The 16636-nt window shown below is 38.9% G+C and overlaps 1 protein-coding gene across 3 annotated transcripts in view; it reads right to left on the bottom strand.

The window, feature by feature from the left end:
* BTLA (B and T lymphocyte associated) overlaps positions 1–7034 on the bottom strand; it is a 35095-nt gene extending 28061 nt beyond the window's left edge. The window contains exons 1-2 of one of the 3 annotated variants that reach the window (XM_033211296.1): positions 6895–7034; positions 6601–6800 (exon numbers count right to left, since the gene is read on the bottom strand). In XM_033211296.1, the coding sequence (XP_033067187.1) occupies positions 6601–6688 (88 nt within the window). In that variant the 5' untranslated portion in view covers positions 6689–6800; positions 6895–7034. Of the gene's footprint in view, positions 1–6600 lie in introns of all 3 variants that reach the window. The other 2 variants (XM_033211298.1, XM_033211295.1) reach the window with 2 other exon arrangements.
* Between the last annotated feature and the right edge of the window lie 9602 nt (positions 7035–16636).

The following is a 16636-nucleotide window of genomic DNA, read 5'->3' as shown; positions in this document are numbered from 1 at the left end:
GAGAGCATACCTGAGAAGCTGTTGACAGTAGCATCAGTGAGCACCTCTGGCATTTGATCAGAAACCAACATGAGTATTTCTAAATATTGACTTCAGTGGAAGGATGGTTACCTGTGATGTTCAGATTAAATGTGGCTTATGTATTGTGATTGGAAAGGGAAAGTCAATCTCTACTTTCTTCCCAGATACTTCCTCATATCTCTAATACATTCTGCCACAGACTGTATTAGAGATATGAGATAGACATCACACTGAGATTCATTGGCATTTTCAAAGCCCTTGAAAATAGTAAACAATACTTATGTGGACAGAAACTGCTAAATGTCTTCCAGTATTAATTCTCATCTAATATTATAGACGAAAATGAAGTGGGGCCATAACCCTGCAGATAAAAATCTCAATGCCCCAACCTCCCTTGTAGCCAACTTATTGGATATTAGGCCATTTGTGATGTGTGTGAGTTCCAGGTTGTACTTATAAGATGAACATTGTTATCAAGAAGGCAGAAAAGAGAAACTAAAGAGCTCTGCCAGCTAAACTTGATGTTTTCCTGGGACTAATCTAACACTCTTCTGGACTCTGTTCTAAGTGAATCTCAAATTGTATATGTTTAGATTCTGAATGTACTAAAAATGACACCTCTGCATGCATACACATAGACATATGCACACAAGCCACTTCTTCCATTGAGATAAACATGTAAATCAGGTCCATAACCACGAGAGTATACCAGAAAGGTATAAAATATTGAGCTTATTTTGAGGTAAGAGAATGGAAAATATTAGAAAAGTGAAACAAATCAGATATGATACAATTCACTGACACAATACAACTCAAGCTGCATGATTCTCAAACACTATTAGCATTTCTTGGTGACTAACGACAAGAGTAGATAATGCTTTTGGCATTTTTGTCACAAAGTCTTCATGACAAAAATGCCAAAAGCAATTGCAACAAACTGAAGAACTTCTGCACAGCAAAAGAAACTATCATCAGAGCAAAAAGGCAACCTACAGGATGGGAGAAAATTTTGCAATCTACCCGTCTGAAAAAGGCCTAATATCCAGAATTTACAAGGAACTTAAATAAATGTACAAGAAAAAAACAAACAACCCCATCAAAAAGTGGGCAAAGGATATGAACAGACACTTCTCTCTCTTTTTTTTTTGGAGACAGAGTCTCGCTCTGTCACCCAGCTGGAGTGCAGTGGTGCAACCTGACTCACTGCAACTTCTGTCTCCTGGGTTCAAGCAATTCTGCCTCAGTCTCCCAAGTAGCTGGTCTTACAAGCATATTCCACCATGGCCAGCTAATTTTTGTATTTTTAGTAGAGACAGGGTTTCACCATGTTGGCCAGACTGGTCTTGAACTCCAGACCTCAAATGACCTGCCCTCCTCAGCCTCCCAAAGTGCTGGGATTACAGGCATGAGCCACCACGCCAGACCTAAACAGACACTTCTCAAAAGAAGACATTTATGCAGCCAAAAAACATAAGAATAAATTTCAACATCACTAATCATCAGAGAAATGCAAACCAAAACCACAAGGAGATAACATCTCACACCAGTCAGAATCGCGATTATTAAAAAGTCAGGAAACAATAAATGCTGGCAAGGCTGTGGAGAAATAGGAATGCTTTTACACTGTTGGTGGGAGTGTAAATTAGTTCAACCATTGTGGAAGACAATATGGTGATTCCTCAATCTAGAACCAGAAATACCATTTGACCCAGCCATCCCATTACTGGGTATATGCCCAAAGGAATATAAATCATGCTACTATAAAGACACATGCACATGTATGTTTACTGCAGCACTATTTACAATAGCAAAGACATGGAACCAACCCAAATGCCCATCAATGATAGACTGGAAAAAGAAAATGTGGTACATATACACTATGGAATACTATGCAGCCATAAAAAGGAATGAGATCGTGCCCTTTGCAGGGACATGGATGGAGCTGGAAGCCATCATCCTCAGCAAACTAACACAGAAACAGAAAACCAAACACTGTATGTTCTCACTTATAAGTGGGAGTTGAACAATGAAAATATATGGACACAGAGAGGGGAATAACACAAACCAGAGCCTAGTGGGGGATGTGGGGAGAGGAGAGGGAACTTAGAGGATGGGTCAATAGGTTAAGCAAACCCCCATGGCACACATATACCTATGTAACAAACCTGCATGATCTGCACATGTATACTGTTTTCCTTTTTTAGAAGAAATAAAGTAAAAAGAAAAAAAAGAGTAGATAATAATATCAAGAGTAATTTATAGAAGACTTTTGTCAACTCCAAAATTTTATTTGTGGTTGATTCCCAATTGTCACCCAATGTTACTTTAACAGGACTATTAAATTAATGAAATGTTGGACTAAAATATAAAAAATTAGCTAAATATGCACAGCACTTAATGGCATACCATGCACTATTCTAAGTATTTTACAGAATTAATTCACTTAATAGTCACAACGACCTTATAAGATTATTCTCCCATTTTTTTAGATGAGAAAACTGAAAACCAGAGATTTTATAGTCATAAAACCATTAAATGGCAGACATAGGATACTAATCCAGGCAGTCTGGCTCTAGAGTCCCTGACCTTAGCCACTATACCACACAGCTTCTCCAAGGAACAAAGAAAATGATTATTTTTTGGACCTGATTACAAATGCCTGTAAATATTTTTCTTTCAACAATTCTGGACTCTGCATAAAGAAGAAACTCACAAATAATGGAAATTAAGTAGGGAAGTCCCAATGAGGCAAGATAAATAGCTTTGACCTCAACTTTACAATAGATGAAACTTTGGTAGTAGGACAGAGGAAGCAAGAAATTTAAAAACTTCTCTGTCATAAGAAAGTATATTCAAGGTTGCAATCAGCACAAGGTTAATCTTTTCATGCTTTAATTCAAGAAGTCCTGTAACCACAGAATGCATTCCTAAACATTTATTTAATATGTGGCAGGTATTATTGTAATAATACATAGGCACTTGGCAGAAGACAGAGCTCTATCTCTAGCATTCCTCCATATGTACATTTCAGTAGGAACAAATAGCTGAAGTTATAGAAATATGCCTTATAAAGGTACTGTGCTACAAAACCTGAACTTCAAGGAATGATTTTTTTGACCCAAAGATATGGCCAGTTTGTGGTAGAGCAAAACAATCTGTGTGGGATGTGGAATATGGTGTTTAAAAGCTGGTCCATAAACCATACTGGACCATCATAACAAAGGGTAAATATGACACAATCCAGATCAAAATGGAGACATAGCCCTAACCACTGTATTCTTGAAAGAGCCAGAATACAGGTGTCCTTCCCTTACTGAACCAGACTAGGATTGCTTTTTCAAAAAATCACAATAATCAGTAATCAATCAAAGAGCTCCAATTGCCTTTATCCTGGATCCTATATGGTGCTAGGCGATACCCAGACATTAACTGCAGTGTTCCTGCCTGACTAAAGGTGGAATCCTTGGTTGATCCTCAACTGAACTAGGGTCTAGGGCCGCCTCAGACAAACGGTCCAGGGCGATAGGGCAGGCAATGGACAGAGACACTTGCATTTGAAGTCTAGTTCTTACCAGCATGATCTGCCCGTGAAGGGAAGGCGTTGACATTTTTGTTACTTCTATCAGGACAGAAATTGTATGCCACACACTGAGGAGCAAGTTTCTCTAATTTTTTGGAGAAACACAAAAACTAAGCAAGCATACTTTTGTAATAAATAAGGATCTTAAACAGAAGCTTGTAGAGAACATTACATTTTTTCCAGCCTTATTATAGACGCAGCCTCTCTCCTAGGAACAAGGACACGGATCTCACATGGCTTTGAAGTAGGGGGAAGAATCTTCAAAGGCTATCTTGAAACACTTCAAAAATGTGTTACTGTAAAGAACTCGGCAATTAAGTAAATCACGGGAAATCCCCAAGATATAAGGTAGTTAATGTGGTTTTAAGAAATGGAGCTGCCAGCTCTGCCTGGGAGAACAAATTGCACCAAATGTTCCTTCTCTTAACCTATAGCTTTAATTTAATACAACTGATGCTGCAATTATATCAACTGGTATATATCTGACCAGCACTTCACTCAAGTCTTTCCCTTTTTTGTTTGAGTGCAGCAGTGTGATCTCAGCTCACTGCAACCTCCACCTCCTGGGTTCAAGCTATTTTCCTGTCTCGGCCTCCTGAGCAGCTGGGACTACAGGTACCTCCCACCATGCCCAGCTAATGTTTGTATTTTCAGTAGAGACAGGGTTTCACCATGTTGACCAGTCTGGTCTTAAACTCATGACCTCAGGTGATCTGCCCATCTTGGTTTCCCAAAGTGCTGGGACTACAGGCTAGAGCCATGGCTCCCAGCAGTATTACATTTTCTGAATAATTTGATTCACTATATTTTGGGCTAAATATATTGCAAAACATATTGTACTTATTTATTTTATTTTTAACTTTAAAAACTCAACTATTTTAAATAATAATGTTAAAACATAATTCTCATTTAATTACATGGAAGTTGCTTGGTGAAAATAATTTAGGAAAAATACCACTAACATTTATTGAGTTTTAAATATGTGCACTTACTGTGCTAGGCACTTTACCCATATTATTGCATTTACAGTCTTCACAGCAGCCCCATAATTTAGGTATGATTATTATCTCCATTGTACAAGTGAGGAAACTAAAGATAAGAGACTTAATCAATGCCATATGGCAGAGCCAGTAAATTAACCCAGTTCTAACAACCAAGTTCACTTTTGCAAACGCTAGGTTGCACATTAGGAGAAATAAATGTCATATCCCACCATCAATGTGGTTTAGCACTGAAACTCAGTGTTCTTAATTTCATAAAGTAGTTTATGTGTCCTTCAAATGGGGAAGAATTCTATTTAATAATATTTGACTCCAGTTGTGGCTATGTGACTGTAGGCATCTGATGGAGGGTGGGAAATTGTCAACCATCTAAGCACCTAGTCGACTTAATACTAGATACTTACAAACATAAAGATGCTTAAGTAACTAAGGACTTTTTCACTTTGTACTTGGTTGTATGGCATCCTGGCATCGTAGAGACAAATTCCAAACTACACAGCTTAAAATTATAGATGGACTTTCCATAGAACCTCAGTGGTCAGATTTTCTAATTTAAAATTGCAGTAGCCAAACTGGTAAATATGTGCTTGTAGGGAATAATAAGACAGAATATTTAAAACCTGAAGAATCGCCAGGCATGGTGGCTCATGCCTGTAATTCCAGCACTTTCGGAGTCTGAGGCAGGTGGATCACCTGAGGTCAGGAGTTCAAGACCAGCCTGCCCAACATGCATTGTATCCATAGCTTGGCTGCCTTTCTTAAAAAACAGGATGATGGCAAGAAAAGAGAACTGAGTAGATGTTATAAATAGTTAAGTACAAATCTATCACTACTTCTTGTGAAAATGCTCTGGCTGCCACACTGATGATGAATAGCTAGCTCGTTCTTTCCAAATTGAGTGCAGTAGAGTTTTGCAGTGCTCAGTTGGGTAGGACAGATGTTGGATAATTGTATAATCCCAATTATCCAACATCTCTACTAAAAATACAAAAATTAGCTGGGCGTGATGGCAGACGCCTGTAATCCCAGCTACTCGGGAGGCTGAGGCAGGAGAATCAATTGAACCCGGGAGGCAGAAGAATTGATTGAACCCAGGAGGCAGAAGCTACAGTGAGCTGAGATCACGCCATTGCACTCCAGCCTGGGTGACGAGAGCAAAACTCTGTCTCAAAGAAAATGAAAAAATAAAACCTGAAAAATCAGAAGCTTCTGATGAGCCACTCATAGGCTTTTCCTCTTGATAATATGTGGGTTCCTGTGTCAATATAAGGTAGCAAGCGACTTTACAACAAAGAAGAAATTGCCTTTTTTTTTTTTTTTTTTTGCCTGAGTAAAGTCTTTGCAGGGGTGGCTAAATGTCATCTTTGCAGAATCCAACTTATTTTCTGTGTTCAGTTGACAACCAAGTAGGAACCATTCCCTTTCAACAAAATAGAAGCAATAACGAAACATTCTACTCCTATATTTTGTAGCATTTTCTCAACTGGTATTCTCATGGCATACACCTCAACGAAGCAAGTATAGAGATTTTATTTAGAGACAGTATTACATACCATGAAGATATGTATAACCCTGATTACCCAACAACTCTCCTACCCAGCTGAGCACTGCAACACTCTACTGTACTCAGTTTGGAAAGAATGAGTTATCTATTCATCATCAGTATGGCAGCCAGAGCATTTTTGCAAAAGGTAGTGATAGATTCACACTTAACTATTTATAACATCTACTCAGTTCTCTTTTCTTGCCATCAACCTGTTTTTTAAGAAAGTCAGCCAAGCTACGGATGAAATGCCTATGATTTAGATAAATGAAAACTATGTTCTAATTTGGTTTATGCTCTACGATGTCTTCGGTAAGCAAATGTAACTGCTTGGTTTCATCTACGATTACCCACTTACTATAAACATTACACTGTACCAAGTTCAGCAAGGGAAAATGTTGCCTCCAAGACCCCCTGAGAAATAAAACTGGAAATAACTTAAGCAGGTGCCTTACCATGGATGTTCCAGATGTCCAGATATGGGATTAGGAAGATGATCCAAAATAATTGCCCACTTCCAAGCATGGCAGGCAATGTCTTCATCTCCTGTACATATCAGGGATGGAAAAACTGCTCAAGTAGAAGGCTTTGCTTTGTCTTCTGAGTGCTGCAGAGTTGGGTCAGTTTACCTACCCCAGTGGCATCTGTGAAATAACTAAAAAAAAAGAAGAGAGAGGTGGTAAGAGAGGAGAGTAGGAAGAACCTGGATGATTTTGTGAAATAAAGTGAACAGAAAGATGATGTGGTACTCTGTCCTGTGGTTTTTGCTTCTTGTCAGGTTGGCTGTTCACTTTCAAACACTCTGATCTGCAAAGCAGCTCAGTCCTTAACTTCTCCTTCCGCTCTACCAGTTTTGCCCCAGCTTGAGGTTTTTCCTGCACTGTTGAGTTCAGTGAAATGAGCAATTAAACTTTAAAGAAATCTCTATTGTCACAGACTTTAAGTTGAGATTTTAATCAAATTAAGGTCAGGAAATTTATGGTAAAACTATCAATGGTAAATATACATTTTCCCCTTTGTGATAGTTTGTGATTATGAAACTTCTTTTATGTAAAAGATTTTAGGTTTCTTTTTTTTCCTGTACGTGTCATAGTAAGATGAGACTGCTTATTGTCATTAAACCAGTGAAGATTTATCTGAGGTTATGGAGAAAATGAGTGACAGGAAGCACTTCCTCAACAGAAGAAGGAAGAACAGCCGTCTTTAATCTGTGGATACATATCAATGGAACAAGATCATCGTTAATATTGGCTACATGTCCTCTCTAGATAATAAAGTTCTAATCTAAAGGAGATCTTGAATATCAATTAAAGGAAATTTCCATTTTAAACATTCTTCATGCAGTTGTCTTGATGAAGTAGAATAGAAACAGTAAAGAAAGAAATGGAAAAGTTCAAGATCAGATAGCACAGGCCACCATCGGACTGTTTTCTCCACAACCACTTGTAATAATTAGCTTAGCTTATAGTCATAGGAGCTAATCAAATTCACCTGCCATTCGAGACTCCAAATAAGAGATCTAGATTTGTGCATTTGTGATCATTGACAGAAATCGATTATATAAGTTTTTTCTCAGAGACTGATGATTTTCTTCCAAGGCCAAACTTCAATGTTTTTAAGTACAAGGAAAGTTTTAAGAGCAAGGAAAGTGTATAGATTGCTGGCCATTTTGGCGAGACACGGGATGCTGATGGGCAATACTTGATTCAAAGCTCCCGACTGAATTGCCAAGGGTAAATTAAAATTAAAAAAAAAAACAGCTATTACATATTTATTGATTCAAATAGACAATGTGCTATGTTTGGAGATGAATGATGAATGAATTGTTATTGCTGATTTTAAAGAACTCATTCAACCAGTATTACAACATCCTTACATCCACCTTTAGTGTTGGTCCTATGATATAGTATAATACAGAGAGGCCACACACAGCCTTTTAGAATTTCTGTTATTAAATAAAAATCCTGGGAAATATTTATGCAGTATTTACACATCTCCTTCCTTTTCCTGCGTTCAGAGTAGAGTAAAAGCTTCCTGAGGCAGCTGAAGCAAGGCTCGTTGTAATGGCCCAGAGGTCAAAAGCCATAACCTTATGGCTTATGGGTTAGTTACATAAGCCCAAATCAGAGAGAGAACATATTAACTTTATCTCAGCTTAAAACTGTTATGTCACTATTTTAAGTATTTTTCATACAAAAAAAGTCCATGCTAATTAGACAAAATTTAGAAAAAATCTTGTGTAGCATCTAATGTATTTTTAAAAGATGTATATATTTTCTTGCTTTTATTAGCATGCCTAGCTCTTTATCCTTCCACAGGTAGAGTCCTGGGTATTCCATTGTAGATAAAACCCTGCCTCAGAATCTCACTCCTGTCTTTGTTCTAGTAAAGACAAAAAGAAAAAAAAAAATTGAAAGAAGCCAGACTCAGTAATTATTCTCTCAGTAACAAATCAATCTTGCCTTAAGCTTATAACTTTTATAATCCCATCATAGTTATGTATTGTTTGATTCCAAAATTATAATTTTCATGTATATTTGCAAATTTAAAGAGTTTATTACATTCTTGAAAGAGATTGCATTACAAATTGAAACAATTTTAAAAACATGAACCTCTAATGAGTTTTATGTTGAAAGACAAAAAGGAAATAGAATTTGGTATCTTCAAACTCTCCTTACAAACATCTCCGGAACTACTTGGAGGGCAAATGTTTTCAATTCACTTATAGACTCGGTTGATTTCATAAATGATGAAGCAGCTATGCTTTCTGCAATATTTTTCCCTCAGGTAATCAGAGAACCAGCAATCATAAAACATGACACAGGATCCCGGAAAAGTCTTGCCCCTGATGTTAGACAACCCCAAAGAGATGGATCTTGGTTCTGATCTTTTTAACATCCCCCCAAAACATTCCATAGCTTTACTGTAAATATAGTCCAGCAATTTAAAACCTTTGACATTTTTCAATTTGGTGCGATTTTTTCACTAATGTTATTGTGAGCAATAGTTTCTCTACATTACTGTACTTTATAATCAGCCTGGGCACTTTTTATAAAATAGGTGGAATTTTTTAATCCTATCCATTTCCATTGAATCAGAATCTCACAAGGTGAAGGACAGATATCCCTATTTTTAGAAAGCTCCAAAGATGATTTTGATATACTAGTTTGAAGGAATATTTAGAAACCAATTATGAGTTGGCAGGGGACATAAGCCTTTGAATCACATACGTGGTATCAAAGCTTTGTCACTTACTAGCTATAGAACCTTTCATAGATTTTCTATGTTCTTAGAGTCTGTAGTAGACACAGAAATGCATTTCTCAGATCCCCCTTCAAGGATGTCTTTGCTCTTAGGTGGGGGGAATACAATAGGCAGAGTACCTCCAGCTGTAAACTTCTCCCAGGTCTCCTCAGTTGAGACACACCTTGACCAAGGTCATGCTTTCCCATGACAGCTTGCATCCAACGATGGAGCAGGGAGAGTGTAGAGATTGCTGGCTGTTTTGAACTGACGTGGGAAGCTGATGGGCAATACTTGATCCAGAACTTCCAACTGAGTTGCCAAGGGCATATTAAGCCTACATCACAGTTTCTTCCTCTGATCCCTTCCTTTCACAGTTGTTGATCCCTAATCTATCCATGTCTGCTTCCAGAGCACATTTCAATTTCCAGTTCTGTAAAACATAGTAACAATACCTATCTGTTTTGTTGGTTAACTGAGGTGACACATGCAAAGTAATCAGTAAATTGCAACTATAATCATTCTGGAACCAAGAAGCCCTGTATTAATAAGCCAAAATGTAATGATGGTGGAACAAGTTGAAAATATCTGCTTGCTAATGGGAGTCATTGTTGCACAGAGATCAAAACTCTAAAGTAAATGCCATAATAAAGCTTTGATTAGCAGAGGAATGGTGTAGCTTAAAGCTGGTCCAAATTACAAAAACATTTGCAAAGGGGCCTTAGGTCTATATGTAGTGTCTCATGGTTCCATGTCTTATGAACTAAAAATCAATTTATATGCACCCAACATTTCCATGATAGTGTTTAAAAAAATTTCTTAAGCAATGTTTGATTGTTGAGCGAAGTATTATTTGCAATAATAAAACATAATAAAGTGAGGAAGCCTCACTTTTAGGACAATTGGTCTCCCCAAATGAAGAAATAATATAGTATTCATAGTTCAAATTCTTATATAACAGTAATCAATTCCAACTGAATAATATTTAGTTCATTTTGATAAAAACTTTTCTGGTTTGAGTGTGGGTGTCTCCTTGAAATTCCTATATTAGAACTTAACCCCTAAAATGATGGCAATAAGAGATAGGGGCTTTTGGAATGTGATTAGGCAGAGCCCTCATGAATGGAATTAATGTCCTTATGAAAGAGGCTTCAGGCTGGGTGCTGTGGCTCACATCTGTAATCCCAAACTTTGTGAGGCCAAGTCAGGAAGATTGCTTGAGGCCAGAAGTTCAAAACTAAAACCCCTGTACCTACAAGAAACTTCAAAACTTAGCTGGATATGGTGGTATGTGCCTGTAGGCCCAGCTACTTGGGATGCTAAGGCAGGAGGATCATTTGAGCCCAGGAGTTCAAGGCTACAATGAGTTATGATCATACCACTGCACTCCAGCCTGGGCAAGGGAGTAAGATCCTGTCTCTAAAAAAAGGCTTCAGAGAGCTGCCTGCACTTCCATCTCTTCCACCATGTGAGGACACAGCATTCATCCCTTTTTGCTCCCTTCCACCTTGCTGTCAGGAGGCAGTAAGAAGGCACCATTCTGGAAGCAGAGAGCAACCCTTGCCAGACACTGTGTCTGCTGGAGCCTTGATCTTGGACCTCCCACTCTCCAGAACTGTGAGAAATATATATATATATATATTTTTTTGAGACGGAATCTGGCTCTGTCGCCCAGGCTGGAGTGCGGTGGCCGGATCTCAGCTCACTGCAAGCTCCGCCTCCCAGGTTCACGCCATTCTCCTGCCTCCGCCTCCCAAGTAGCTGGGACTACAGGCGCCCGCCTCGTCGGCCGGCTAGTTTTTTGTATTCTTTAGTAGAGACGGGGTTTCACCGTATTAGCCAGGATGGTCTCGATCTCCTGACCTTGTGATCCGTCCGTCTCGGCCTCCCAAAGTGCTGGGATTACAGGCTTGAGCCACCGCGCCCGGCTATTTCTGTTCTTTCTAAACTACCCAGCTTTTATAGTGAGCTATGATTGTGCCACTGCTCTCTAGTCTGGGTGACAGAGCGAGACCCTGTCTTTAAAAACAAAGGAACAAACAAAAATTACTGTTTAAGGTATATTGTCATACCAGCACAAATGGAAGAAGACAGTCATGTAAGTTTCTGCAAAGATGTTTTCTAGGCCATGGTGCATCAATGGTCCCTGTTAGAAAGCTGCTTTAAGCCAGGGGGGAAAATGTCAATATGACTAATTTTCAGCTTTTAGGGACACACATACATTCCTATTCAGAAAAGGGAATACAAGAAACATAGGTAGCCACTGGTCAATAGCCAGGGTGCCCTGCTGCAGCAGTGGGTGAAGTTTCTTAATTAGCCCATGCAGTAGCTTCAGCCTCTGTTCCTTGGAAGATCTTTCTAGTTTTTGAAAATAAAGCTCAATGGGAAGTAGACTCTGAGGCAGAGACTAGTACGCAGGAAGTTTTTTAGGGTGTGCACTGGGGATCATTAAGCGTGGAGGCAGAAAAGACAACTGAATTCAGCAGAGGGTAAAGGGACACATCAGGATGTGATACAGTCTCAGCAAAGGCCTCAGCAAAACAGAAGAAGGTCTGAAGCTGGGTTGATCCTTTATAGATTTTAGTTTGGCCAAGGAGGTTGGGATTTTTTATACCTGCAATGACCAGTCATTGGATGCAGGCTGTCTCCAGGAAAGGAGGTTTGCATTTGGGTAAAGAATTTTTCTTCGCAGTGGAAAATTCCCATACAAGACTGACAGCTGAGGCCTCTTAGCCAGGAACACTCCCCACAGCTTGGGGAAATAAATTCTTTAGTCCTGAAGAGGCTACGAATGGTGCATCCATAGCTTCCACTACACTAGCTCTCTTTTCTTGATGATCACAGATCACAGCTGAGGTGGGCATTGAGAAGATGGCTTTGGGGGCTACCTTCACCCATACTGTTCTGGTTCATTCTATTTCCTGGTTGTGCAAGTTAGGGTCCAGGTAGAGTTTTGGTGTTTAACATAGTCTATTATAAAATAGTCTTAGAGTTCTCTCAAACATCTGGTAGGATTTCTGTTTATTCTCTTTCAGTAAGTTTTGTTCACAAATAACCTCAGTTAAAGAACTTGTGCAGTCGTGGATGTTTCAAGCCAAAGAGACTTACTAGCCATTATGCTCTGCCCAGCCTCCAGTTCACATTATAATGATAGCTATCCTGAGACTATTTAAAATAGGACTTGGTAGAAAAGCAATTCTTAATCTTCTCTTTATGAGCGAGTTCCCAATATCAGGCACTCTTATAGGACTTTTTGGAAGAGAACTTGGGGTCAGAAACTTATCTCCTTCTGAGGCTACAGTTTTAAAACTGGGGTAAAGAAGCAGCTGGTAAAATAAAATTTTTTTTATTTTTTAGAGTGGCTTTCACAGCAAAATTGAGTGGAAAGTACTGAGTTCTCATAGAGTCCTGCCTCCACACATGCACAGCCTCCTTCACCATCAACGCTGGCATTAGCGTAATACATTTATTACAATCAATGAATCTATGTTGACACGTCAGCATCACCCAAAATCCATGGTTTACATTAGGGTTTACTCTTGATGTTGTATATTCTATGGATCTTGACAGATGTATAATGACATTTATTCACTGTTATAGTAACATAAAGAATAGTTTCACAGCCCTGTAAAACATTTGTTCTCTAATCATCCTCCCTCCACCCTAACACCTGGCAACCACTGTTTCCATAGTATTGCTTTTCCCAGAATGTCATGTAGTTGGAATCAATGTAGCCTTTTCAAGTTGGCTTCTTTCACTTAGTAATATGCATGTAAGTTTCCTTCATATCTTTTCATGGCTTGGTAGCTCATGTCTTTTTAGTGCTTAATAACATTCCATTGTCTGGACGTACCATAGTTTATTCACTTATCTACTGAAGGACATCTTGGTTGCTTCCAGATTTTGGCAATAATGAATAAGCTTCTGTAAGCATCTGTGTGCATGTTTAGGGGAGACGTATGTTTTCAATTCATTGAGTAAATAGCATAGTTGAATTTTTTAACTGCAAGATACCAAATTACTGAAGGCTCAGCCTACTTAGATTGCGGACCACAGGCCCATAGCCTATCTTAGCCAAGTCCTATTTCTGCTATCTCTAGTTTGAGTTGATCTGCATCTTCGTCCTAACATTTTGGCTAATGTTACAGGCTTAGTCAGCATGGGTTCTGCCATGTAAGAAATGTTTAACACCGTATAACTAGGTTCACTAGCTTTCCAGGCTGAAAATTCAAACTCTTATTATCTTTCTCTCTACTTCCTCCGTGAAACAAAAGCCACAGTTTAGATTATGATGTACTCTGTACACAGTCCTGGTAAAAATGACTAGTTCATACAATAGTCTCTGACTAGTTTAATGAGAAAGGAGCCATTTTAAATTTCTTGAAGTGACAGAAAATGAACTTAGATGCTATATAGTGAGAAGTAACACAGCAAAGAGAAATGTACAATTATCCAACAGTGTTGCATTAGCAAAAATTATGCTGCTGCCTGTGTGCTCAGTTCCTGTGAAGTCAGAGACTAAACCTTCATCCATACTGTTCTGGAAAAAATTACCTCCATGACAGTGGTAACAGAAAAGTCACATGCCTCATGATGTCCACACCATGTTCTAAGTCTCACCCAGCTGTGTCCTCAAAAGCTGTCACATGCAGAATCCCAATTGCAAGGGAGGCTGGGGAATGTGATCTTCAACTTGCCTGCTTCCAGAGTCCCAGATTTGAAGATAAAAAGGAATTGGAGTTGGAGTTGGAGTGGCTCTCAAACAAGGGTGGTTTTATCCCCCAGGGAAATTTGACAATGTTTGGAGACATTTTTGCTTATCAGCTGGTGTGGGGGTGCTATCAGCATCTAGTAGGTAGAGGCCAGGAATGCTGCTAAACATCCTATGATGCACAGGAGAGACCTCATATCAAAGAATTATCCAGCCCAAATTGTCAACCATGCAAGGTGAGAAACCCTGGTATAAAGTGAGCAGACCTACTGTATCTACCTCAAAGTCCCTCCTCTGATTGATTGATTGATAGTCCTTGGTGGCAGTGAAAGCCCTAAGATTCATTTCTGGAGACTCACAAAGCAGAAATCTGAACTCCACAGTCTTATGTTCTCCCCCTGCCACCTCTCCCTCTGTCACACACACACACACACACACACACACACACACACACACACAATCACTTATTTTAAAAAGCATTGAAATAAAGATAGAGACTATGTTTTATGACCACCTGAGTTTCAGTCTTCCATCCCACTTCCCACCTGCCCCTGTGTTATTGCATCTTGAATCTATAAAAGCTTATGATAAATATAAAACTCTTCTTCAATCCAAATTTGAAGAAATTGAGCACATACCTACATCAGTCTCTCATCAAACTCATCTCTAGTTCCGTTTTAGACTGGGTTCCGTCAGAAGCAACCCCTAGTTCAAGGATTTGAGTGCAAGTAGTTTACTTGGAGGTGTTCCTAACATAGTAGGGGGGTGAAAGAGTTAGACAGGAAAGAGAAGGAAGCTATTAATTGGTTGTTCTCTAGTTGCAGATTACCATTGGTGCATAAAGCATTTAATCCCCACCTCTAGGACTCTGAGAGCCAACATTGAACATAGGCTTCAGTTATCCCACTCAAGGGCTGAGAGAGGTGGCACATTTATGCATTTTATTAGTTTCTTAGAGTTCCTGTAACAAACTACCACGAATGTGATGGCTTAACACAAATTTATTATACAACGGTTCTGGAAGTCATCAGTCCGAAATGGGTCATACTGGGATAAATTCAAGGTGACAGCAGAGCTGCATCTGAAGGCTCCGTGGGAGGATCTGTTTCCTTGTCTCTTCCTCTTCAGCTTTTAGAGGCCATTTGCAACCCTTTGCAAATAGAAGGGGTGTCCCCTTTATCTTCAAAGCCAGCATCAGAGTATCTTCAAATTTCTCTCTGACTATGACCTCCTTCTTCCACTTTTAAGGAAGAATCCATAGGATAAGATGGAGCCCATCTGGAAAATTTCTCAGCCCTTGAGTGGGATAACAGAAGTGTATGTTTAATGTTGGCTCTCAGAGTCCTGGAGGTGGGGATTAAGTGCCTTATCCAACAATGGTAATCCACAGCTAGAAAATAAACCAATTAGTAGCTTCCTTCTCTTTCCTGTCTAACCTTTTCACCCCTTATTATGTTAGGAACACCTCCAAATAAACTACTTGCACTCAAGTCCTTGAATTAGGGGTTGCTACTGGGGGAACCCAGTCTGAAATGAAACTTGATATGAGTTTGGTGAGAGACTGATGGAGGTATGTGCTCAAATTCTCAAGTTTGGATTGAAGAAGAATAATTTTATATTTATTATAAGCTTCCATCTCAAGATCATCACTTAATCACATCTGGAAAGTATCTTTGCCATGTGAGGCAACTTATTTAGATTTTTGGGATTAGGTTGTGGATATCTTTGGGTGAACCTTTACTCTGTCTACTGCATACATCTCCTCTCATCAGTCATTAGTTGAAGACCGATTCCAAGGACAGCATTAGCACTTCAGCCTGCTACTCAGGTAAATCAAGCAGGCTCTGGTAGTCAGGGAAAGTTCACAGGCAAAGAAATGCAGGTGCCAGCAACTGGAAATTAGGAAGTGTGCAGCAAAGTGAGAAGGTGAGGGATAGAGGTGGGGATCAGCCACCATTTGCTGCTAAAGGCACAAACACTTTTTTTTTTTTTTTGTAGTTTTTGTTTTGTTTTAAGAGAGGAAGGAAGGAAGGGAGACAGGACAAAAATCACAGGGTCTACGCAAAGTTAATATTTATATACAAGAAAAGGCTTATATAAGTGTGGAAGGGAGATGCAGAGTTCAACAAGCAAGCCACTGTATTTTTTAACTCTATAGTAAAAGAGAAACACAACTCTGAAGAATCAAAAAACTTTTTCCCTTGGAAAGCAATGTATTAAAAGAAACAGAAAATATTTTAGAAAACTTTCATGTTCTTAATATGATTCAATAGTTCCCTGTTCATTTTGAGAAGACGGTGGCGGCAGCAGCATAGTTTTTAAATCTTTCCAAATACATCCAAATACATAGGGTAACCAAATAACAAACCCAAAAACTCATGAATAATTTTTACAAAAAAATTAAAAAAAACAACAACAGGTAATAAAGTGTGTCATAGAGTACAATGTACAAGTAGATGAGGACAAATTACCAACAGGCATAAATCTGCATACAACAATTTCTGTGCAAGAGGAAGTAGAGGGATGCAATGGGACAT

Source organism: Trachypithecus francoisi, unplaced genomic scaffold (genome assembly GCF_009764315.1).
Source record: "Trachypithecus francoisi isolate TF-2019V2 unplaced genomic scaffold, Tfra_2.0 Lachesis_group0, whole genome shotgun sequence".
NCBI lineage: Eukaryota > Metazoa > Chordata > Mammalia > Primates > Cercopithecidae > Trachypithecus > Trachypithecus francoisi.
This window is presented reverse-complemented; position numbering and strand designations above follow the sequence as displayed.